Below are 27,343 nucleotides of genomic sequence, written 5' to 3' on the forward strand. Positions count from 1 at the left end.
ATTTGATTGGATTGTGTAATGAGTCTAGGCATAGATGGTATTAACTCTGGGACATGCATTGGACATATTTATACAAATGTTTCTGAACAGTACTCTAAGGCACCGTTTCCATTTTCACTTCCGGGTTGTCGTTCGCCAGGCACTCACTTCGGAAAAACAATTACTTTTTATTTTATTTATTTATTTATTTATTTTCATGCTTTATTTTTTGTGTTATGTTTAATTGGATCGAGGTAGAGTCAACAGCCCGGTCCGGCTCCAGAGTGGTTAGTCCGTGCAGACTTCCCTGCGGCAGACTCTGCCTCTCAAATTCACCGGAGGGACGAACGACGAATGAGCGAGTCTTTTTCCCCCCGCATCCTACGACTTTCTTCTTTTTTGAGACTACTCCGAAGTTTTTCTTTGGTAGCAGCGGATCGCCGATTCCATCAGTCTCGGCCACACAACAACTCTGACACCGGCGAACTTCCTCGGCTGCCCTCCAGCTGCTCAACTGCCTTCATCCACCGGGCGACAACACGCAACTATGTCTTCGTGCACCACTTGCGCTCGTCTCATTGAAAGGCTTTCAAATCAAATCAAATCAAATCAAATTTATTTATATAGCACTTTTCATACAAATGCAACTCCAGTAAAAATGTCCAGTAAAAATGTCCAAAATGTCCAGTAAAAATGTCCAAAACACAACATAAAAAGTAAGACCCGCTCCCGCCCTCCTTCCCAACAAACCCAAAGATATATATCCGCCTGTACATCACCACTCGCACTTATACACACCACACACACACACCCCACATATACACACAAAGCACACAACCGTATAAACTTTGTTAAAAAAAGACATGACAAGGCACAGAGGAACCATATGGGAAAGGGTACCCAAGGGGGGCTCGTCCACGGGCCACAGGGAGTGCCGCCATCACAGAGACCCCCGGCCCGGATCAGCCGGGTGGACCCCACACAAAGTGTAGAGGCCCCCGACCACCCGGGCCCAAGGAGCCCCTGCAATGACGGCCCCTGCGGGAAGGGCAAACAGCGATTCTAAAACTGGTGTAATGTGCTCCCGCCCTCTGGTTCTCGTCAGCACCCGAGCTGCTGAATTCTGGAGTAGTTGTAAAGAAAAGATACTCTTTTTTGGGAGGCCAGAGAGCAGGGCGTTACAATAATCTAAACGACAGGAAATAAAAGCATGCATCAGCACTTCCGTGTTAGCCTGAGAGAGAAACGGGCGGACTCTGGTGATGTTCTTAAGGTGATAGAAACCTATCTTGATTACATTTTTAATATGAGGAATAAAACTGAGCTCAGAGTCAAAGATGACGCCCAGATTCTTCACACATTCTGAGGGTTTAAAATCTTGTAGTTTTGGTAAATGTTTCTCTCTCTGACCTTCAGGGCCGATAACTAAAACCTCAGTTTTGCCCTGATTGAGCTGCAGGAAATTCTCTGTCATCTATGACTTAATATCTAAAATGCAATTTAAAAGGGTATCAATGGGTCTTGTTTCATCAGGAGACACGGCAATATACAGCTGTGTGTCATCAGCATAGCTGTGGAAGCTGACGCCGTGTCTCCTGATGACACCCCCAAGGGGAAGCATATAAAGATTAAAAAGTATTGGGCCTAAAATTGACCCTTGGGGAACCCCACATTTAATTTCATGGGTTCTCGAGGAACAAGTATCTATACTTACAAAAAAAAGATTGGTCTGTGAGATAGGAATAAAACCAGTTAAAAACAGTACTGGAGATGCCCACTAGGTTTTTAAGTTTTATTTAATAAAATTTGGTGATCTACTGTATCAAAAGCAGCACTTAGATCCAGTAGCACCTAGACTGTGAGTTTTCTCACGTCTGCAGTATACCTAATATCATTTAAAATCCTTAAAAGAGCAGTCTCAGGACTGTGGTTCATCCTAAAACCAGATTGATATTTCTCTAAGATATTATTTGTGTGTAAAAAGTGATTTAACTGGAGAAACGCCAGTTTTTCTAAAATCTTACTTAAAAATGGTAAGTTGGATACAGGTCTGTAAAAACGCTGGGGTCAGAGTTCCTCTTCTTCAGAAGGGCCTTCACTGCCGCCATTTTAAAGGCGGTGGGGAAGACACCCGTCTGGAGAGAGCAATTGACTTTGCTTAAAATTTGCACCTCAAAGAATCCATAAAATGTCTTAAAAAGAAATGTGGGAATTGGATCCAAAAGGCAGGTTGTTGGATTTACCTGGGAGAAAACTCGACCAAGTGTCCTTGCGTCAACCAGGGCAAAACTTTCCAGTGTTTCCTCAGGTAAATGTGGTTGTCCAGGTTTACTGAAACTTATGGTTTGACGGGTGTGAGAGAAATCGACAATTACATTTATGTCATGTTAAAAGCTTCATTTCAAAATGGAGAAACAAGTATGGTTTTTCTGGTGATCTAGATGATAGTGAAGAATTGGGGAGAGTATTGAGTAAATTGGCGTTGAAAGATAAAGGGAAAGGAAAGAACAGTGAACACGGGAAACAATGGTTTAAGTGTAAAGCCCTCGTTGACCGGGCTGGAGTAAAACGAGCAAAGAAAACAGTAGAAAAAAGAAAAAAAATTGATGAGGACTTAACAATGGCCACTACAGCAGCCATTTATGATTAATTATTTTATTAAATAACTATCATTATTTATCGGTAATAATTGAAATCACGATTACTCAAACGATTATTTATTTTTTGCTACAAAACAAGAACAGATTTAAACATGTAAAAGATATTAATAATATATAAGATAATATATATAGTATAGATACTATAATAATTTAAGTTCCTTTTAGACTCAACAACATTTATTGAATTCATTATTTTGAAAATGTTTTAAAGTGCAAATGTTTAAATTGAAGTATGTTTTTTCCTTGTATGAACAAATAGTGCATTGGAGTTAACTTGCTATGCCCTTATAAAGTGCCAAAGTAATAATACGCTTGGAGTAAAATGCTAATTTTGACAGAATAACAGACATGCTATTAGTCTGTACATTTAGACCTTTGTCTGGAATTTTTTGTTTTTGTTTTGTTTATTAAGTACATTTTTTGTTTTTAAAGTAATATTTACAACACTTTAACAAAGTTAAAGTAATTTGCTTCTGATAACTTAATTTATGATAATACATTTAATATGCTGATTGGGTCAAACTAATTTAAATGTTGATTGTTACATACTAGTATGTAATCCATACAATATTTTTAAATTACAGTAGGTCATATATAAACTGTATTACAGTATAATGACCAATAATATGTTTGCAAATTTCATTTGAAGCAATTTGAAACAAAAATAAACACAAAAAAATTGACTTTATATAATAGACTACACAAGAAATTTAAATTAAGCCATAGAAATAATGTTTAGCATGGTTTCTATTTTTGTGCTAGTAAAAGTAGTGTATATTTGCATAAGATATGTTATTTAAAAGACCTGAATTGAGAATTTTAAATTATGCACGAAATTTAGAGCGAGTTGAGAACAAGAAAAAGAAGACTGAGAGTCACGAGACTAACATTTATTATACCGAAAAAAATAAATAAATAAAACACCAAGAAAGATCCTTATTATAAAAATGGAAAAAAAAACAAAAAGGCCATTTGATCCCTCCAAATTGACCCCAGAGAAACAACAATGGCTCAAAGAAGGCAGATGTTTTAATTGCGGTAAAACAGGCCACATTGCACGACAATGCAAACAATACCAAAAAGATAGACGCATGCGGAGCTGTCCTCAGATGAGGAATTATGACTAGAATGGGGAAACACAGAGGAAGCAGTCATGAAGGCTGTAAAGCCCTCTCCGCCTCTGTTAGAACTCATCAATACTTGCTTTTCCAAATCATGACAAACCTTTTGAACAAACAGTAACAGTTAAGCAAGGTTTTATGACCTCGACGTTGATGCAAAAACATGGAACAAAAATGAGGCCTGTAGCTTATTATTCACAACAACTTGATCTTAGGCTAGAGCTACTCCTGAGTACGTCCAAGCAGTGCTGGCCGCAGCATTAGCGGTTGAGACATCGGCAGAAGCAGTTTTGTTTCATCCTTTAATGTTGAAGGTCCCACATGCAGTCTCCGTGCTGCTCTTAGAAACGAAAATGATATTTTTGTCACCAGCACGACACCTACACTGCACCGCGCTTCTCCTATCACAGGGACACATTAACATTGTAAGGTGTGGCACATTAAACCCAGCGACACTTCTGCCCACACCAGTAGATGGCACGCCACACGACTGTGGTAGCCAAGTCCAAATTTCCACCAAACCCTGACTCGACCTAACTCACATTCCTCTCTCGACTGGAGAAATGGTTTTTGTTGACGCATCAGCTAGCAAAGGGGAAGACGGCCGCAAAGAGGGTGGGATATGCAGTTAAAACACAGACCAAGATTTTATTTCAAGGAACGTTGAAGTCAATGTGTTCAGCACAATTAGCTGAGGTATCAGCATTGATTCAAGCATGCAAAATGTTTCAAGGGAAAGATGTAACCATTTGGGCAGACAGCCACTACTGGGGTTCAGTGCATTGTTCTGTCAAACACTGGGCAAACCGAGGGTTCAAAACCCCAACAGGAAAAGAAGTCGCCCACAAGGCATTACTTCAACAGCTACTCGAAGAAGTACAACTGCATAGAAAAATGCAAATGTAAAGCACATTTGACAGGAAATGACCAAATCACAATTGGCAACTGGTTAGCTGATAAAGCTGCTAAGGAAGTGACCCAGGGGATTTCCCCAGTTGACACAACATTAGCACATGAACTGTTTGCAGCAGAAACACAGAACACAACACAAGACATTTTGAAGTTGCGACAAAAACAAGCACCACATACAGAACAATATTGGGAAAACACGGGGGCAAAACTAGATGACACAGGAATAGGAAAATTGGCCGACAGTAAGCTATGGCTACCTAAATCCTTATATGAATGGGCAGCAAAATTGACACATGGATAGAGTCATGTGTCAACAGGAGGGATTATAGCACAGGTACACCAGCACTACCACACACATGGATTTACACACTATTTAAAAAAAAAAAAAACATAACTTGTGTAAAAAAAAGCAACACACGATACACATGAATTAAACTGAATTGAACAAAACACAAGGGAAACAGAATTGTCTTGTTATTGTTGATGTGTTTTCAAAGTGATTGAACTGTTTCAAGCACCCACAATGATGCGAAAACTGTTGTAATGGCATTATGTGAACGCATAATTCCAACGTTTGGAATTCCATCTGTAATCAGAAGTGACAATGGAACACACTTTGTGAGCTGTTAAAGATTGACTTGAAGCGACATTGTGTGTACCATCCACAGTCAGCTGGACTAGTGGAACGAACCAATGGAACAGTTAAAGCCAGACTCATTAAGACCATGAAAGAAACAAAGGGACATTTGGGATGATTGCATTCCCATTGTAGCCACAAGAATGAGGATAGTACCTACAGAAGGGAAAACCTCGATCCCCATTTGAAATTCTGTATGGATGACCACATAGACTTCCTGACCTTGCCCCAGAGCAACCAGTAGCAGGGACCTCTATCCCTGTCCACATGAAAAGGCTGTTCGACCGGAAAGAAATGCATAAGCACAATGACTTGCCAGTGTGTTCTGCTCGACAGACGCGGCAGGTCCAGATTGGAGACATGGTCTTCCTCAAAGGTGCTGAGACGACCCCGTTGGGACAGTGAACGCTGGAATGGCCCCTTCCAGGTGATTGCAGCAAGTCCAACTGCTGTAAAAGTCGAAGGGCGTGACGGCTGGATCCACCAATCGCAGTGCAAGCTCCTTCGGTTGGTTCCCTGTTGATGGGCTTTGCGACACCAGTCCTTCAAAGTAGGATCAGTAACCAGTGCGCTGACTGCGCACCGCCGAAAGACCACAGTTGGAGAGAGGGTTTTCCATGCTTACACACCCCTCTCGGGAAGATGGAGCAGACCACAGGCCGGAAGCTGACCGCAGTCCTGTCGGCTAAGGACACTGTTTGCATCCTTGCAGGACTGTGCCTGATGGAAGTTGGCACACAGCCTCGTGACCAAGAAAACACCCACACTGAACAATCACCTATTCGGTGACTGCTGTCTACCTCTATCCTGGGAAATTTACAGCTTCTGACGGACAAAACAGGGACAATGATGAACTGGTGTATATGTTACTAGAGTCCAGCAAACAACCTCCTATGTTGTCAATGATGATGTGGTGACACTTAACAGTACACACAGAGCGAAAAGACATTTGGGAAGTGCTAATTCAAAACTTCAGATTACACAGAACACCCCTGTTTATTTTGATGCAATTGGCCAACCTCGAACTATTCCAGATAAAGATAAATTATTAGATGAAATAAGTAAATTAGTAAATAAATAATTCACACAGTTGCCACTTATAGGTTATCTTTTTCCTCTTACCACGTATGAGCACACCGAACTGATCAATTATCTGAATCACAAGGTAAACACTAACAAATTTCACAGAAGCATTATTTACGCATACAGCTTCACAATTGCATGCAACTTCACGTGTGGCTTTGCAGAATAGGCAGGCATTAGACCTCTATATTAGCGGAAAATGGAGGGGTTTGTCAAATGATTAAAACTGGTGATTGTTGTATATCCCTCTACACACATTGTCTAATGTATCATTAACAGAAACCCTTACACTGCTTACAGCTTACAGAGAAAACTCAAAATATGTATGGAATTGAACCAAACACCTTTTCGCAATGGCTACAGGATACATTTGGAAATTGGAAAGGTATAGCTGTCGCTATAGCAGCGATTATCATTAGTATTTTATTATTATCCTGTTTTTGTTTCTCTTTGTGGTATTCCCCTGTGCAAAAATTTGTACTGCCAATTTTTTGGATGTTGATGAATTGAAAGTAGCTGCTCATGTTACTGTAGCTATGTCTGAATACCAACAAGCGTACATGAACTCTAATGATGATGATGATTCTACTATTTTGTAATCCTTTTTGAAGACTTCACAGAAAAGCAATGCAGTTGTGAATGTTTGATGTTTCCGGGTTTACATTGTACATACATGTATTGGACCAGAAACAGCTTTAGTGCTTGCTATATACAGTTTAGGTACTGCTTGGGACGGGTTTTCTGCCCAAACGGCGTGGGGCAGTTTTTCCTCCCACTCAAGCAATAGCTTTTGGGTGATGAATGGATGTTTATGTTTATATTATTTTAATCATGATATACAGGAGGGAAATGTGAGAAAAATCGACAATTACATTAATATCATGTTAAAAGTTTCATTTCCTTGAATGTCCTGTGGTGACTGTTTGTTGAACTCACCCACATAGTCTCCATATGTAGCAAAATGTGCCGTGCAAAGTGTCAAACAGGAAGCTGTCAAGAGAAGACGTTTAACCGCAGACTGTTGCAAAGTGCAGACAAAGAGGAGGTACCTCTATTGTCATGTGTCTGTTTCTCGGAATGTATGTTGCTTGAATTCAATAAAATGAGAACAAGGGGGGCACGGAGGCTGACAGACTGGGGGAGAAACCACCTTGAGGGGCCTCCACTGTCCCGCGTGTAAGAAAAGTCAATCTTGGCTGGTCTGAGTTGCTTTTTACAGTCCTCTATTAGGCTTGTCTCGGTCTTCCGAGTGGACTTCCCTGACAATGGGCTAAAAAACTGGATCTTATGTTATTGATTTTACTTCTGAAGTGGTCTGCAAAGTCCTCACAGAGAGCGTCTGTTGGTCTCTGTGGGGACTTGTTAAGATCAGAGCTCGTTAAAAGTTCAAAGATGGAGAAGAGGAATCTGGGGTTGTTTCTATTAACTGTAATGAGGTTTGAGAAATAGGAAATTCTTGCCTGTTTGACTGTTTTATTGTAGCATTTTAGTTGTTCACATAATATTTTGTGGTATACTGTAAGTCTAGTTCTTCTCCACCTCCTTTCTGCACTCCTGCATTTTCTTTTTGAAATTGTGATTGAATTATTTCTCCACGGGGGTACAGTCTTTGCTTTTGTCATTTTTATTAAAAGTGGAGCTACTGAGTCCAGGGCTGATTTCAGGTTCTGGTTTAAATTGTCAACAATAAGATCACAGGTTGCAGGTAAAATGTCGGCAGGAGTGCACTATAAAATGTCGATAAAATTTGCAGCCACCTCAGAAGATAGGTAGCGTTTCCTCACTGTTCTCACCGAGGCTGCCGGATGGTTAAAACCGGTAATGTTAAAATACACACAGTAATGGTCTGACACAGCCAGGTCAACAACAAAGGACACACCTGCGGTCAGGCCTTAGGTAATGACCAAATCTAGGGTGTGTCCTCTGTTGTGAGTCGGCTGTGAAACATGCTGTTAAAATCCATGCTGTTTAAAAGGTTTAAAAATTCTCTGGAAAGCGGGTCCGAGATATCATCGACGTGTACATTAAAATCGCCGGTTATTAAAATTCTGTTATAAGTACAATATAAAATGGATAAGAATTCTGAAAACTGAAAGGGGAGTGATGGGGAGGTCTATAAACGGTAACGCAGAGTATAGGGGGACTGCTAAAAACAAAGGCATGATGTTCAAATGATAAATAGCTGTTAAAAATGATCTCCTTTGAGAAAAGAGTATTATTAAAAGTTGATGCAGTCCACCCCCCTCTTTTCCGATCATTGGTAGAAAATAAAAAGTTAAAATTCGGTGGGCAAGCCTTGGTGAGAGCAAACGGGGGCATCTATACCTAGCCATGTCTCAGATAAAAGAATACCTTGTAAATTGTTGTCTAAAATCAGGTCATTAATGATAAAAGTTTTGTTTGTAAGGGAGCGCACGTTCAGCACGGCCAGGTTGATTTTTGTGCTGGACGTGCGCTCACGGTGGCACGGAATAGGATAGTTAAAATAAACAAGATTCCCATTACTAAGACCTCGTTTTTTCTGTGTGCGAGGTAAGCGTCTGTCAGTGATAGTTTGGATGGGGAAGCTGGCCGATGGTGGTGATGCTAATGGGGGCCTGCAGGGAGAGCCGGTGAGGAGGGTGGTGGTGTGAGCAGCTGAGATTGGTCTGTCGGTGGCTGTAGTGAAATTGTTATTGTGGTGTGAGGAAGCGGGAACAGGTGCTGGGTGATTAGTAGTCATCTTGAGTCAGCTGGGAGTGGAGTTATTGACGGCATGGTGGATGTTAGCAGCTAAAGGGACGTGTCCGCCAGCTACAGCAAAATAATGTGGTAACCGTAGATGAGGCGGACACAACTGTTAGTATGGGTTGTAGCCAATCTGTTAGTCCGGTTAGCATTAGCCCTAAGCGGCCTGCTAATCACGGTGAGCCTGTTCAGACGCATAACAGATTCAGCCCGTTAGCTAGTCCCATTCCACCTCGGTCTACTGGCTCCCGCACTTTAGTAATAGGTGACTCCATTACCCATAACATTAAGTTTAAAAATCCAGCCACAGTAATGTGTATTCCTGGGGCCAGAGCACCCAACATTGAAGCTAATCTTAGGGCGCTGACTCGCAAAAGGAATAGACATCAGCAAGGGGCAAACAACACGAGGTACTCCAACATAGTGATACACGTCGGCTTCAATGATACTAGGATGAGGCAATCAGAGCTCACAAAGAAGAACATAGCTATGACTTGTGATCTCGCCAGAAAGATGAGTCGGCATCGAGTAATTGTCTCTGGCCCCTTGCCTGCGAGAGGCAATGATGAAAGGTTTAGCAGATTATTCTTGCTTAACCGGTGGCTGGCTATCTTTTGTAGTGAGCAGGCACTGCAGTTTGTAGATAATTGGCCTTCTTTCTGGGGCCGACCCAACCTGCTTAAACTGGACGGCCTTCACCCTCACTGGGAAGGCACCATCATTCTTTCTAGAAATATAGATTACTGTTTGAGCCTTCCATGACAGTTCACAGAGCAGGTCGGGTTACAGGCGATTAGCGAGCATGTAAGAAGGAGTCTGTAAGGCTAGATTTAACTAGCGCTATGCTAGACTCTGACAACACACATAGTTTTTTATTTAGATTAGAGCCGTACACACCACACATTCCTGTATCACATAGCGGTATTGTTTCTCCCGAGGTGGTGCAATATGATAATAATTGTACTCGAGAGCCGATAAATAACTACCATATCCCGACAGTCGTACCCTCCCGCCGTGCTTATAGTTTGAGGTACAATACAGGACCTAGGGAACGCAATCTTATTAATATTATGATTAGGAATCCTGCTATAGGCAATTATCCGGATAAACCTATTTTACTGAAACTCGGTCTGTTTAATATTAGATCACTCTCTTGGAAAGCCCTGTTAGTTAATGAACTCATAAGGGACCATAAACTTAACATGATTGGGCTTTGCAAGACCTAGTTAAAACCTGATAATTTTTTACCGCTTAATGAGGCCTCGCCTCCAAACTTCGTTAGTTCACATGTTGCGCGCCCTCATAAGAAAGGTGGGGGTGTAGCCCTTATTTATGAAAGTGATTTCAAACTTAGCCCGCATTCCAGCGACGCCGTTAAAACATTTGAAGTGCTCGTTATGCGATCTATAGCCTCATTTCCGTTTTTTCTCGCAGCTATTTACCGTGCCCCCCGGCTCGTACGCTGGATTTTTAGATGAGTTCTCTGAGTTTATGGCGGATTTGGTAACTCATGCAGATAATATAGTGATTATGGGTGACATTTTAACATTCATATGAATCTCCCGTCGGAACCACTTGCAGCGGCGTTTCAGAAAATAATTGATAGTTTTGATTTTACGCAGATAATTAACGAAGCGACGCATAAAAATGGTAATACTTTAGATTTGGTACTAACCCGAGGTTTAGCATTTTCAAATGTAATGGTATTACCGTATACTACTCTAATATCGGACCATTGCTTTACAAAATTTGAAGTGCGGTCTCATGACCATCGTCCTGACCACAATCAAAGCTTTAGCAGCCGAAATATTAGTTCTTCAACTACCGCCGCGCTGTCTGAGCTACTGCCCCTGGCAACTGCTTCGTTTCCGAGCTATATTGGTTCGATTGACAATCTCGTGAATGATTTTAATGCTGCTCTTTCAAATGCTCTTGACTCCGTAGCACCATTAAGACTTAAAACCCGTCCTAAACGGCCTGCTCTGTGGTTTACTGAGGAAACCCGCTCACTTAAACAAGCATGTAGGAAGCTAGTGCGCAAATGGCGTGCGACTAAACTTGAGGTCTTCCATCAAGCATGGTGTGATAGCTTACCAATATACAAAGAAGCACTCGCCTTAGCCAAAACTAATTACTTTTCCAGGTTAATTGTTCTAAATAAAAACAATCCTAAATATTTATTTGATACAGTGGCAATGCTAACGCAACAGCTGCCGACCTCAAATAACTCCTCCCATTCAGCCCATGACTTCATGCAATTCTTTACGCAGAAGATTGAGCGCATACGGGATGCGATTAAGGACACCACTCCTAAAACCCCGTTGAATACTGATGCTAGCAGGGGTATTATGGCTGACAACTGTCTAACAACCCTATATCTTTTTAATATAGTACCTCTTGAAAGCCTAACAAAATTAGTTGGTGCGGCAAAACAGACAACTTGCGTGTACGACCCGCTTCCTGGTAAACTCATCAAAGAACTGTTTACAACCCTAGGACCCTCCATTTTAAATATCAATAACCTATCCCTCACCTCGGGCACTGTACCAGCAGCTTTTAAGACAGCTGTTATTCGACCCCTGCTTAAGCGGCCAAACCTTGATCCAGAGAACCTCAGTAATTATAAGCCGGTTTCAAATCTCCCGTTTATTGCGAAAATTCTCAAAAAAGTTGTAGCACAACAGCTTAGTGACTATATGGCCGCTAATAATCGATTTGAAATTCTTCAGTCAGGATTTAAAGCCCATCACTCTACTGAGACGGCTCTCACTAAAGTAACTATTGATCTTCTCCTAGCTATGGACTCCGACACCTCATCAATACTACTTTTACTTGACCTTAGTCCTGCTTTTGACACCGTCGATCATAATATACTATTAGAACGCCTTGAGGGATGTGTTGATATCTCAGGGTCAGCACTTTCTTGGATTAATTCCTACCTCTCAGAAAGGACGCACCGTGTAATTCATGGCAATACGACTTCTGAGTTTTGTAAAGTTACATGTGGAGTCCCGCAGGGATCCGTACTAGGACCCCTATTGTTTAGCATCTACATGCTTCCGCTTGGTGATATTATACGTAAATATAACATTAGTTTTGATTGTTATGCTGATGATACCCAATTATGTATGCCGCTCGAGATAACAAACCTGGCTAATTGCTGTAATTTAGAGGCGTGCTTTGCCGAAATCAAACAATGGATGTCTCTCAATTTTTTGCTCTTTAACTCCGATAAAACCGAGATCTTGATTATTGGCCCTGCTCGTCATCAGCACCTATTTAAGAACACCACCAGCTCGATAAATGTACTATTACCCAAAGTGATTCAACAAAAAATCTTGGTGTTATATTCGACCCAACTCTGTCTTTTCAAATGCACATTAAGAATATTATTAGAACTGCATTTTTCCATCTCCGTATTATTGCTAAAATTCCTCCAATTCTGTCGATCAGTGATGCAGAAATTTTAATTCACGTGTTTGTTACGTCTCGCCTCGATTATTGTAACGTTTCGCTCTCTGGTCTTCCCATGTCGAGTATTAAAAGTCTGCAGTTAGTCCAAAATGCCGCAGCAAGACTTTTGACAAGGACGATAAAGTTCGATAATATTACTCCGATATTAGCCAATTTGCATTGGCTCCCAGTCCACTTGAGATGCGATTTCAAGGCTTGACCATTCTCTACTGGTTGAGAAATTTAAATGTTATGGCTTTAAGTCTTCTGCTTTAACGTGGATTCAAAGTTATTTGTCCTCCCTGTCACAGAAGGTGTTTCTAAATGGCTGCCTGTCCAGTAGCAGAGGTCTTGAGTGTGGCATGCGGCAGGGAAGTTGCCTAGGTCCATTGCTGTGAGAGAAATCGACTGTTACAATGATATACAAGAGGGAAATGTGAGAGAACTCGACAGTTACAATGATATCATGTTTAAAAGTTTGTTTCTTTGATACTCCTCTTTTAGTGTTTAGTTGAACACACCCACTCAGTTTCCATCTGAGTAGAATGTTCTGTGTAAAGTTTGAAACAGGGTGTTTGAAATAGAAGACTGTAAGCCCACAAACAGGTGCAATGTGCAGAAAAGAGGAAGTACCACTGGTTTCGCATGTCTGTATTTCAAAATGCATGTTGCCTGTACTGAATAAAAGGCGAACAAAAGGGCACAGAGGCGACGGTCTGGAGCAACCACTTCTTTGCTTCTGCCGCGCCTCGTGAGCGAAAAAGCCAATCTTGGCTGGTCTCAATTGCTTTTTACAGTCCTCTAACAAGGCTTGAGTTGAATTCCCTGACAATTGTTCTTCTCAGTTTTTACTAATAACCTATCTTGGGCTGCCAAATGTGCCAAAATGGTTCTTTTTGCAGATGATTCGACATCATATTATGCTGCAAAATCCTGTAATGTACTAAATGACGTCTTGAGCAGAGAATTAAAAGTTGTGCATGACTGGGTTATTTGTAATGGACTTGTGCTTAATATGTGCAAGACTAAATGTATTGTGCTGGGAACAAAGCACAGGTTATCTTTGCTGTCCGGCCTCTGGTAGGCAGATAATTTACTGTTATTCAGACTTCCTGATTATAGTCTGTGATTATTTCTAACTTTACTAATTTGATTCCGTAAAAGTGTGCTGTTCCTTCAAGAGCACGCCCCGCGACCCTCGTGAGGATGCCTTCTTCAAGAGTCTTGTGATTAGATCCCGGAAGTAGTGCCGTCGAGAGAACGTCGCCTCGTTTCTTTCTGCCAGCTCTGTGACCTTTAAAACAACCAGAGCTGGGCAGTCCGTCCCTGGGCCGGACCAGTCGGACCCTCCGGCCCGGCCGGATGCCCATTTTTGGGGCGGAGGGGTGGGGCGTTGACAAATTAAAAAAAATGGCTGGACTAAGCATGGCCGCAAGTGGATATTAGTCCGGCCCACTAATCGGCCCTAATGCGTGTGACGTACTCACAAGGCGGCCAAAATTCATCTCAGCCTACTCGGTGAAAGGCTTCTTTTTAGGCTTCTTTCAAAACAACTTGTGTCCGGGAGCAAGTTCAAGCTGTGCGCAGCACTTAAGTATGGCACATCATGCACTTTCCTACTTCCGGAAATACATGCTTTTATTTTGAAGGCCGGGAAGTATGAAGGAGGGGAAGTGTGGAAAAATAAGTAACTTGTTGAATGCTTGCAGACTTATCGTCTGTTGGACCCAAATAATTATTAATTATACAATACGACAAAACCAACCCCAGGGCTCGCAATGGAAGTTAGTTTTTGCAGCTGGGCAAGTACGTGAGTAAGTGGCGTGTTTGAAGTGTGTCCACAGCGGGTTTGAATAGTAAGTTAGCCAGCTAATTGTCTTTAAATTGTCTAATTGTCTTTGCAGACCACTTCAGAAGTAAAATCGATGACATAAGATCCAGTCTTTTAGCCCGTCAAAACACAAGTTTTAATAAACCCGGACAATCATATTTACATGAGGAAACACTGGAAAGTTTTGCCCTGGTTGATGCAAGGACACTTGTTCGAGTTTTCTCCCAGGTAAACCCAACAACCTGCCTTTTGGATCCAATTCCCACATTTCTTTTTAAGACATTTTATGGATTTTTTAGGGAACAAATTTTAAATATAGTCAATTGCTCTCTTCAGACAGGCGTCTTCCCCGCTGCCTTTAAAACGGCGGTGGTGAAGCCCCTTCTGAAGAAGAGCAGTTCTGACCCGAGCGTTTTTAATAATTACAGACCCGTATCCAACTTACCGTTTTTAAGTAAGAGTTTAGAAAAACTGGTTTTCATCCAGTTGAATCATTTTTTAAATACAAATAATATTTTGGAGAAATATCAATCTGGTTTTAGGATGAACCACAGTACGGAGACTGCTCTTTTAAGGATTTTAAATGATATTAGGTGCACTGCAGACGTGAGAAAACTCCCAGTCTTGGTGCTACTGGATCTAAGCGCTGCTTTTGATACAGTAGATCACCAAATTTTATTAAATAGACTTAAAAATCTAGTGGGCATCTCTGGTACTGTTTTTGACTGGTTTTGTTCCTATCTCACAGACCGATATTTCTTTGTAAGTATGGATACTTGTTCCTCCAAAACCCATTAAATTAAATGTGGGGTTCCTCAAGGTTCGATTTTAGGCCCCCTACTTTTTAATCTTTATATGCTTCCCCTCGGGGATGTCATCAGGGGACACGGCATCAGCTTTCACAGCTATGCTGATGACACGCAGCTGTATATTGCCGTGTCTCCTGATGACACAGGACCCATTGATACCCTTTTAAATTGCATTTTAGATATCAAGTCATGGATGGCAGATAATTTCCTACAGCTCAATCAGGACAAAACTGAGGTTTTAGTTATCGGTCCCGAAGGTCAGAGAGAGAAGCTTTTACCAAAACTACACATTTTTAATCCCTCACATTGTGTGAAGAACCTTGGCATCATTTTTGACTCTGAGCTCAGTTTTATTCCTCATATTAAAAATGTAACCAAGATTGTTTTTTATTACCTTAAGAATATCGCCAGAGTCCGCCCGTTTCTCTCTCAGGCTAACACGAAAGTGCTGATGCATGCTTTTATTTCCTGTCGTTTAGATTACTGTAATGCCCTGCTCTCTGGCCTCCCGAAAAAGAGCATTTCACCACTGCAACTACTGCAGAATTCAGCCGCTCGGGTGCTGACGAGAACCAGAGGGCGGGAGCACATTACGCCAGTTTTGAAATTGCTGAATTGGCTCCCTGTGTGTTTCAGGATCGATTTTAAAGTACTTTTATTAGTTTATAAATGTGTTAATGGTCTTGGGCCATCTTATTTATCTGATTTGATTTTATCATACCAGCCCTCGCGGATCCTGAGATCCTCTGGCGCCGGCCTTTTATTTATTCCAAGGGTGAGGACCAAAATGCATGGCGAGGCTGCATTCAGCCGTTTTGGTCCTCACCTTTGGAATAGCCTGCCAGAGGACGTCAGGTCTGCAGAGACTGTTGATATTTTTAAGAGGAATCTCAAGACACACCTTTTTAGTTTGGCTTTCAACAACTTTTAAATAATTTATCTTTTCTTTTGATTGAAGATAATTTTTTTTTTTTATCTTATCTTACTGATTCTAGTTCTTAGACTATACTACTGTTCTGTATTTTAGTTTTGTCTGGGTGGCCGGCGGCCTCTACACTTTGTGTGGGGTCCGTCTGTCTAATCCGGGCCTCTATGGTGGTGGCGCCCCTGTGGCCGTGGGCTGTCATTCCCCTCGGCGCGGAGAGCTCCCCTTGGGTACCCTTTCCTCATATGGTTTCTCTGTGCCTTGTCATGTCTTTTTAACACATTTTATCAGGTTGTGCACTTTGTGTGGGTGTGTGTGAATGATTGCTGATGTACTAATGGATATCTGTCTTGGGTTTGTTGGGAGGGAGGGCATGAACAGATTTTTTTTTTTTTTTTCTCTAATTAGCTATGTTTTGCTTTGAATGTTTTAAAGCACTTTGAGTTGCATTTTTATGTATGAAAAGTGCTTTATAAATAAAATGTGATTGATTGATTGATTGATTGATTAAATAAACCTCTTCCGTTATCATCCCTCCCGCGGGGGCATCATGCGCGTTTTTTTGGGTGGGTTTTTTTTGGAGCGGGGGTCAGAACGGGGCAGGGGCCAACAATGTTTATGAATATGGCCGGGGTGTCGCGGCCGGAAGGGTACCCAGGTCAATGGTGGAGGGTCGCGGCCAGATGGGCAAAAAAAGGTCAAGTGCCCAGCTCTGCAAAAAACTAGCTACATCTTGTCCAGCCGTGGCATCGTTGGTATGTACTCTGGCTTCTTTTAAGTTTAGTAGTCTCATAATGCCTTATTTTGGACGCCAATTGTTTGCACTACAACACGGGAGACAGTCTATGTAAGTAGTTGGCGTCATACCATCTATTCTAGCAGTTAGGCTGGTGGTATGCTGTTCATTTGTTGCATTACGCTGTCCTCTAGTGGCCATTTTGTGTCACTATTTTTGCCATGTAAAATATATTTTGTGTCAAATCCAAGTATGTTTGTTTTAGTACACAATAATTTGGAACACAGTGAATTAGACTGTTGGAAGCAATTTATTTTCATATTTGACAGTGAATGCTACATTTCGCTGGTAATTTAGTTATCAGGTCATTTATTTCATATTACTGATTACGCCATATGTTTTTGTATTTGACAGTTTCACCCTTTCAATTGTCAACAAACCTGGAGTCAACTGGTCAAGCTGGTCTTCAGAGTCTTGATGAGCGGAAGGTGTTGAGCTTACTGCCTTCGTGTTCAGTGAACCTTTGGAGGGCAGAATACGTGCTGTTCAAGTCGGTCATGAGCACAAAACCCCAGAGTTTATAAATAAACAGATTTGGTTTTAGGAATTGAAGGATATGGGGGACTTCATATTAGCCAATATGTTAGCAAGATGTTAGCCAAGTGATTATTGAATTGCATATGGATAGTCATGGTTTTATGTGAATCAGTATATTAGTGATACATGGATCAGATAGTAATTGTGTTACACATTTTTGGTGATGGCATTACACATTTATGGTCATCATACACAATTAGCGAAAACTGTGTCTTGTGTAAGCTCACAGACACCCAAACACACATAAACCCACTCCCACACATACCAACAGGCATTCATTGTTATGCACACTTTTATCTGTACACGCATATACACACAAGCTTGTGGAGGGAATGTGGCCTCGAGTTGTTTCACAGGGCTGAGTCCTTGGGACTCTGGAGCCGCCAGCCAAGAGAAGGACTTGAGACACCAAGATGACCTGAAACTTGGAGTGATAAGCCACGGAGGGAGAAGATTTGAGCCGACCGAAATTTTTTTAGATTCCTCTGTTAGGGCAATATGGTATATATGTAAGGGCTGCATTTTAGATGCGCTTTTCTGACTGTGCCTGTCATGGGAACGAGTCCCCGCGAGGTTAAGGAAAGCAGCCCAGCTTGACTTTTGTCAGATTCTTGAACTTCAGAGACTGAAAGAAACAGACGGAAAATCCAACCAACTTGTGCGAGACTTCATTTATATTTGAATGCCTTCTTGAAATCCCAGCTCCGGCCTCCCTGTGTAGTGTTTGCATGTTCTCCCCGTGCCTGTGTGGGTTTTCTCCGGGTACTCCGGTTTCCTCCCACATTCCAAAAACATGCATGGTAAGTTGATTGGACTCTCTAAATTGCCCCTAGGTGTGATTGTGAGTGCGGAAGCTTGTCTCTGTGTGCCCTGCGATTGGCTGGCAACCAATTCAGGGTGTCCCGCCTTCTGCCCGAAGACAGCTGGGATAGGCTCCAGCACGCCCCGCGACCCTCGTGAGGATGCCTTCTTGAAAGATAAAACGAACAAGTTCCAGTAATGGACAGCTCATATTACTGATTCCATGGAGTAATTCTCTTAGGAGATCTTTTATTTAAAGGTCAATGACTCTGTGGAATAACCTGCCTCATAACCTCTGCTGCATATACGTACAATTAATTAACTTTTAAAAAGAATCTAAAAGTCTACTTAAAACTGTAAAGTTTTGTTGTTTATTCTTTTTGCATTTTTTATTATTTAATATGTAGCGAATATTGGCATTAAATATTATTTTGAAAAAATGGACTGCGATTCGAGTTAATGTCTGCACTAACTCTTGATCGCCACTAGGGGTACCACGCCCATTTTGGATTGATTCTTTGGACAAAAACCGAAGGAAAGTCCTCATAATTCAGTCTTAATATATGAAGGAGCTACATTACAAATATGTAAATCCGATTTACCAGATTAGTGATTGATACTTTGATTCAAACACACACAATTCATACTAGATTTCTGGATATGACAATGCTTTATTGTCTACACCTATTGAAATCCATATGAGACATACTACAATGGTCAGGAATAGAAATAGGAACATAACAAAGAAATTATATGCTAAGGCATTTAAATACTTAAAAAAAACAATCATTTATCAACTTATTATGTTATCATTTGGTCATCACCATTAATAATGGTGGCTATGGATTGAGATTCTGCTCTCTTAGTCAAGTATGCAAGATATTTCTCAGGTTTATCACCATGTTCATAAAACCACTGATTAGTAAAATCAAATTTTTCTCGTCCGGCAACATAACTACAGACCTCACAGCGAGACAACAATGTAAAAATGTTATGAAAGACAACATCAACTAAAAGTTAATGACTTACGTACGATCAATCAGTCTGATAAGCAGGAACAAGTCTGTCGGAAATTCCCCCAAAATTCCCTTAAAGTGGCAGTCAGCCCAAACATATTTTTTTCAAGAATATGTTCTATGCAAGCCCACTAGTTGAAAAAAGGCATTCTGATAAATATTGTGTTTGTGGAATAAGAATGAATCCACCCATTTTTATCCATCATGGGGCACACCATTTTGTCACTTCTGTCAACTGAAAATGACATCACCAAGTCAAGTCAAGTCAAATGTATTTATATATCCCTTAATCACAAGAAAGTCTCAAAGGGCTTCACATATGCACCAGATCATATACACGACATCCCCTGATCTTAACCCCCAGGAGGGCAAGGAAAAACTCAAAAAACCCATTTGGGGAAAAGTGAGAAACCTTGAGAAGGGACCGCAGATGGGGGGGATCCCCCTTCCAGGATGATCAGGCTGCAATGGATGCCGAGTGGGCAACATTAAACACACATTATAGTACTATACAGTGTTTGTTAAAGTGATGTGATAGTTAATCAAATGAAATGCTGCAGAATGATGACATCGGTGAGGTGAGCAGGGGCCCAATGGTCAATGTAAAAATCTCCATAGCAGCGCCTCCGAGGATGTGGTCAGCCTCCAATCTTGTCGTAGTCAGTTGCTGTTGAATCGAACAGCAACCTCCAATTCGGTCGTCATCACCTTGTTCCCAAGCCTGGAAAAAGAATCGAAGCAGCAGTAAAGAGGCCAAAACAAACAGTTCAACTAAATGCAGAATCGTACAAATAGGTCTTAAGTCGTGTTTTAAACATTTCTACTGAGGTAGTGCCTCTAATATCCGCGGGTAGAGCATTCCAAAGCATCGGTGCCCGAATAGAAAAGGCTCTGGAGCCTGTGAACCACTTCTTGGCTCTAGGATCACTAAAAGGCCGGCACTTTGTGACCGAAGGTTTCGGCTCGGAACTATGGTATCACTAAGTCTACGAGATAGGAAGGTGCTAAGCCGTGCAGTATTTTGTAGGTAAGTAGGAAAACCTTAAAATCGCATCTCAAGAGGAACGTGAGACAATACAAATTGGCTAATATCGGAGTAATATTATCGAACTTTCTCGTCCTTGTCAAGAGTCTTGCTGCGGCATTTTGGACTAACTGCAGACTTTTAATACTAGACAAGAGAAGACCAGAGAGCAAAATGTTACAATAATCAAAGGCGAGATGTAACAAACGCATGGATTTTATTCAGTACAGGCAACATGCATTTTGAAATACAGACATGCAAAACCAGTGATACTTCCTCTTTTCTGCACATTGCACCTGTTTGTGGGCTGACAGTCTTCTATTTCAAACATCCTGTTTCAAACTTTACACAGAACATTCTACTCAGATGGAAACTGAGTGGGTGTGTTCAACTAAATGTCACAAGAGGAGTATCAAAGAAAAACTTTTAAACATGATATCATTGTAACTGTCGATTTCTCTCACATTTCCCTCTTGTATATCATTGTAACAGTCGATTTCTCTCACAGCAATTGACCTAGGCAACTTCCCTGCCGCATGCCACACTCAAGACCTCTGCTACTGGACAGGCAGCCATTTAGAAACACCTTCTGTGACAGGGAGGGCAAATAACTTTGAATCCACGTTAAAGCAGAAGACTTAAAGCCATAACATTTAAATTTCTCAACCAGTAGAGAATGGTCAAGCCTTGAAATCGCATCTCAAGTGGACTGGGAGCCAATGCAAATTGGCTAATATCGGAGTAATATTATCGAACTTTATCGTCCTTGTCAAGAGTCTTGCTGCGGCATTTTGGACTAACTGCAGACTTTTAATACTCGACATGGGAAGACCAGAGAGCAAAACGTTACAATAATCGAGGCGAGACGTAACAAACGCGTGAATTAAAATCTCTGCATCACTGATCGACAGAATTATATTACGGAGATGGAAAAATGCAGTTCTAATAATATTCTTAATGTGCATTTGAAAAGACAGAGTTGGGTCGAATATAACACCAAGATTTTTTGTTGAATCAATTTGGGTAATAGTACATTTATCGAGCTGGTGGTGTTCTTAAATAGGTGGCGATGACGAGCAGGGCCAATAATCAACATCTCGGTTTTATCGGAGTTGAAGAGCAAAAAATTGAGAGACATCCATTGTTTGATCTCGGCAAGGCACGCCTCTAAACTACAGCAATTAGCCAGGTTTGTTATCTCGAGCGGCATATATAATTGGGTATCATCAGCATAACAATGAAAACTAAAGTTATATTTACGTATAATATCACCAAGCGGAAGCATGTAGATGCTAAACAATAGGGGTCCTAGTACAGATCCCTGCGGGACTCCACATGTAACTTTACAAAACTCAGAAGTCGTATTGCCATGAATTACACGGTGCGTCCTTTCTGAGAGGTAGGAATTAAACCAAGAAAGTGCTGAGCCTGAGATACCAACACATCCCTCAAGGCGTTCTAATAGTATATTATGATCGACGGTGTCAAAAGCAGGACTAAGGTCAAGTAAAAGTAGGATTGATGAGGTGTCGGAGCCCATAGCTAGGAGAAGATCAGTAGTTACTTTAGTGAGAGCCGTCTCAGTAGAGTGATGGGCTTTAAATCCTAACTGAAGAATTTCAAATCGATTATTAGCGGCCATATAGTCACTAAGCTGTTGTGCTACAACTTTTTCGAGAATTTTCGCAATAAATGGGAGATTTGAAACCGGCTTATAATTACTGAGGTTCTCTGGATCAAGGTTTGGCCGCTTAAGCAGGGGTCGAATAACAGCTGTCTTAAAAGCTGCAGGTACAGTGCCCGAGGTGAGAGATAGGTTAATGATATTTAAAACGGAGGGTCCTAGGGTTGTAAACAGTTCTTTGATGAGTTTACCAGGAAGCGGGTCGTACACGCAAGTTGTCTGTTTTGCCGCACCAACTAATTTTGTTAGGCTTTCAAGAGGTACTATATTAAAAAGATATAGGGTTGTTAGACAGTTGTCAGCCATAATACCCCTGCTAGCATCAGTATTCAACGGGGTTTTAGGAGTGGTGTCCTTAATCGCATCCCGTATGCGCTCAATCTTCTGCGTAAAGAATTGCATGAAGTCATGGGCTGAATGGGAGGAGCTATTTGAGGTCGGCAGCTGTTGCGTTAGCATTGCCACTGTATCAAGTAAATATTTAGGATTGTTTTTATTTAGAACAATTAACCTGGAAAAGTAATTAGTTTTGGCTAAGGCGAGTGCTTCTTTGTATGTTAGTAAGCTATCACACCATGCCTGATGGAAGACCTCAAGTTTAGTCGCACGCCATTAGCGCACTAGCTTACTACATGCTTGTTTAAGTGAGCGGGTTTCCTCAGTAAACCACGGAGTAGGCCGTTTAGGACGAGTTTTAAGTCTTAATGGTGCTACGGAGTCAAGAGCATTTAACAGAGCAGCATTAAAATCATTCACGAGATTGTCAATCGAACCAATATAGCTCGGAAACGAAGCAGTTGCCAGGGGCAGTAGCTCAGAAAGCGCGGTGGTAGTTGAAGAACTAATATTTCGGCTGCTAAAGCTTTGATTGTGGTCAGGACGATGGTAATGAGACCGCACTTCAAATTTTATAAAGCAATGGTTCGATATTAGAGTAGTATACGGTAATACCATTACATTTGAAAATGCTAAACCTCGGGTTAGTACCAAATCTAAAGTATTACCATTTTTATGCGTCGCTTCGTTAATTATCTGCGTAAAATCAAAACTATCAATTATTTTCTGAAACGCCGCTGCAAGTGGTTCCGACGGGAGATTCATATGAATGTTAAAGTCACCCATAATCACTATATTACCTGCATGAGTTACCAAATCCGCCATAAACTCAGAGAACTCATCTAAAAATCCAGCGTACGAGCCGGGGGGAACGGTAAATAACTGCGAGAAAAAACGGAAATGAGGCTATAGATCGCATAACGAGCACTTCAAATGTTTTAACGGCGTTGCTGGAATGCGGGCTAAGTTTGAAATCACTTTCATAAATAAGGGCTACACCCCCTCCTTTCTTATGAGGGCGCGCAACATGTGAACTAACGAAGTTTGGAGGCGAGGCCTCATTAAGCGGTAAAAGATTATCAGGTTTTAACCAGGTCTTGCAAAGCCCAATCATGTTAAGTTTATGGTCTCTTATGAGTTCATTAACTAACAGGGCTTTCCAAGAGAGTGATCTAATATTAAACAGAACGAGTTTCAGTAAAATAGGTTTATCCGGATAATTGCCTATAGTAGGATTCCTAATCATAATATTAATAAGATTGCGTTCCCTAGGTCCTGTATTGTATCTCAAACTATAAGCGCGGCGGGAGGGTACGACTGTCGGGATATGGTAGTTATTTATCGGTACTATTATTATCATATTGCACCACCTCGGGAGAAACAATACCGCTATGTGATACAGGAATGTGTGGTGTGTACGGCTCTAATCTAAATAAAAAACTATGTGTGTTGTCAGAGTCTAGCATAGCGCTAGTTAAATCTAGCCTTACAGACTCCTTCTTACATGCTCGCTAATCGCCTGTAACCCGACCTGCTCTGTGAACTGTCATGGAAGGCTCAAACAGTAATCTATATTTCTAGAAAGAATGATGGCGCCTTCCCAGTTAGGGTGAAGGCCGTCCAGTTTAAGCAGGTCGGGTTGGCCCCAGAAAGAAGGCCAATTATCTACAAACTGCAGTCCCTGCTCACTACAAAAGCTAGCCAGCCACCGGTTAAACGAGAATAATCTGCTCAACCTCTCATCATTGCCTCTCGCAGGCAAGGGGCCAGAGATAATTCAGCTCACTAAAGTGGAGGTCCATGGGGATAACTGTTTGAATATTTGGAGTTTATAAGAGGAATTGTCTCTCCTTACTATGCTTTCTTTTTTTTTTATGTAACTCGGGTTGCTCAGTATTAGTTGTTGTCTATTTAGTTTTCTTTGTTTTAGTTTTGTTTTGTTGTTTTTCTTTTTCATTTTTTTTGTTTGTTTTTTTGTTATATAAGAAGTAAAATTTCAATAAAATATATTATCAAAAAAAAGAATGCCGTGCTTCAACTAGTGGGCCTGCTGGGAACATATTCTTGACAAAAATGTGTTTTGGTTGATTTCCACTTTAAGTAGCAACAACACGCGCAGCTGGCACATCAAAGGGCTATAAAAAGTCTCTGACCATCAAACATTCCGTGTGTCCTGAATTCACCTAGTACATTTCAAAGTAAACAAACATTAAACAAACATTACGTTATCTGATAAGGCCCTTCAATAAGATTGAAACCTGATATGGTTAAAACATAGTAAGTCTGAAACTCACAAAGATAGTCAGAGCATCATACGACTATAAACCACAAAGAGGATCAAAACACCAATATAATAAATCTGTTATACAAAGAAAAACAACTACTCTCATTACCACACCCATTTCACATGCAACTCGAGAATGCAATTTCTGGAGAAATTGCGTGTGAAGGCAAAGGAAGCTGAATGAAACCTGTGGAATGCGTTGGAATGAAGTTGAATGAAGTTGAATGTTGTTGAATGAAGTTGAATGATACTGAATTAAGTTGAACAATACTGAAAGAAGTTGAATGATACTGAATTAAGTGGAATGAAGTTGAATGTAATTGAATGAAAAGGAATGCATTGAAATTAAGTAGAATTAAGTTTAATGAAGTTGAATGATACTGAATGACGTTGAATAACCTCTATGAAAAACTGTAGAATGCGTTGAAATGATACTGAATGTAGTTGAATGAAGTTGAATGACCTCAAATGATATAGAATAGCCTGGAATGAGGAGGACATAAATAATCAGAAGGGAAGAAAGAAAAGAGAAAGTAAGGAAAAATTAAAAGAAGGAAGTCAGGAAAAAAAGAAGGCAAACAAGGATGGAATGGCCAGAGATTGAACCCACAACCTCTGGTTGGGAAACGACCACCCTACCACTGAGCCATGCCACCCCCAATGTGAGAATGTGAGTTGAATGAGCTGATTGTTGTCAATTTGAAATTGGAATGGTGTAAATGTTGAATGTGCCATTACTGAATGTGACGGGTACTTGGGGTTCACTTCGGGGTCACTTCCGGGTCATTTGTGGTAACTTCCGGGTTACGTGGGTCACTTCTGGGTCATTTCAGGGCCTTTTGGATCACTTCCAGTTCATTTCTGGGTCATTTGGGTCACTTCCGGTTCTATTCCGTGTCATTTGGGTCACTTCCCGATCATTTTAGGGCCTTTTGGATCACTTCCAGTTCATTTCTGGGTCATTTGGGTCACTTCCGGTTCACTTTAGGGTCATTTAGGTCACTTCCGGTTCATTTCCGGGTCATTTGCGTCACTTCCAGTTAATTTACGGGTCATTTGGGTCACTGCCCAAGATTTGCTGCCGCACTGGGGAGACCTCTGGGTGAGTATCCCCAGTCCGGCTAATGTCCCTGCCCAAGATGGTCGCCGCACTGGGGAGACCTCGGGGTGAGTATCCCCCCGCCCCGTTCCTATTCGAACCGCTGTGGACACGCTTCAAAATACGCCACTAGTACTTTACTACTTACCCAACTGCGTGTGCTTACTTCCATTGCGAGCCCCGTGGTTGGTTTTGTCGTATTGTATAATTATTTGGGTCCAACAGACAGCCGGAAGTCACATTCAACAAATTATTCATTTTCCACACTTCCCTTCGTTCACGGCCTTCAAAATAAAAGCATACCAGCAAACCACTATACACAGCAGGTTTGCTACAGCGTATTTCCGGAAGTAGAAGACGCCAGAATAAATGCATGGAATCCACCTTGATGTGCCTGCGTCATACTTGAGTGCTGCGCGCAGCTTAATATACTCCTGGACACAAGTTGTTTTGAAACAGTTAAGTTCCAAGTCGGGGGGCATCGATTAAAAAAGACAGCGACCACAATGGATATCGTACCTGCTACAACCATAAAGTGACCGAGATGACTAGACTATGCATTTAATTTTATTGCCAAACTATTTTGCTTTTGCAGCAGCAACGAGCTGCGTGCTGCATCCTCTCTCTCCTCTCCGTGTGGGAAACTGTGTGTCATCGCAACATGTGACATAATGGACCGATCAGAGCAGCAACAATTCCTGATGGGTGCGTGGCATGTGTTGCAGACCTGTCGCCAACAGCACAATGTGTTGGTCACGTGAATCAATGCGGCAGTTGTCGCTCGCGCCGACGCAGGAGTAGAAAGAAGCCTAAAAAGAAGCCTTTCACTGAGTAGGCTGAGATTAAATTTGGCTGCCTTGCGACCACGTCAAACGCATGAGGGCCGATAAGTGGGCCGGACTAAAATCCACTTCCGGCCATGCTTAGTCCAGCCATTTTTTAAAATTTATCACCCAGCGCCCCCCGCCCCAAAAATGGGCATCCGGCCGGGCCAGAGGGTCCGACCGGTCCGGCCCAGGGGCGGACGGCCCAGCTCTGCAAACTACGCAGTGTGACGCAAAGTTCTTTGCAATGAGCAACACTAGGAACGAACTTAAACAGTAAGGAACAAAGATACATAATTGTATTGGTGTTATCTTCGTTCCTTGTGCAGTTGTTTTTCAAAAACGCTGCCACACACTGCGCGATGAGTTCAAACCCAGCTAGAAAGAATGTTTTTTTTTTTGTTTTTTTTTTAAATGAAGAGGAAATTAGTGGAGGGTGTGAACGAGAACAAAAAGAACAAATGGGATCAAATTCATGATTGGAATGTACCCGACACGTAATGGTCGCTACATTTTGGCCACAAGCTGTGTTGTACTGAATTCCGGCTTATTACTGTACTTTGTGAACCGGACGACATATGACGTCACCATGCTCCCGCGAGGACGTGCAATTTACGGCAGGGCTGCTGTTTTCGGCACAACACCAGCGGCGGACCGAAAAGTCTCCCCTTTACACTCAACCAAAGCACGCCAGGAAGTGCGAGGCTTTAGCATTGCTACAATCCACTTCATAAAGTGGATTCATTTGGCGTGGCGACGGGCAAATGTCACTCTCTTTCAGAAAATCTAAAAATGTATTTTTAGC

At 41.6% G+C, this 27,343-nt stretch overlaps 1 protein-coding gene and 1 pseudogene across 1 annotated transcript; one reads left to right on the top strand and one right to left on the bottom strand.

Annotated features, from left to right (window-relative positions):
• Positions 1-526: 526 nt before the first annotated feature.
• LOC147148108 (uncharacterized) lies at positions 527-9,881 on the top strand. Its single transcript, XM_086029466.1, has 2 exons — positions 527-570; positions 9,161-9,881. The coding sequence occupies exons 1-2, from the start codon at positions 527-529 to the stop codon at positions 9,879-9,881; spliced, it is 765 nt and encodes a 254-aa protein (XP_085885592.1).
• Positions 9,882-20,054: 10,173 nt separating this feature from the next.
• On the bottom strand, positions 20,055-23,096 carry LOC147148109 (uncharacterized; annotated as a pseudogene).
• Positions 23,097-27,343: the final 4,247 nt, after the last annotated feature.

This window comes from Filicampus tigris, chromosome 4 (genome assembly GCF_054856515.1).
Source record: "Filicampus tigris isolate MCC_2025a chromosome 4, RoL_Ftig_1.0, whole genome shotgun sequence".
Taxonomy (NCBI): Eukaryota; Metazoa; Chordata; class Actinopteri; order Syngnathiformes; family Syngnathidae; genus Filicampus; species Filicampus tigris.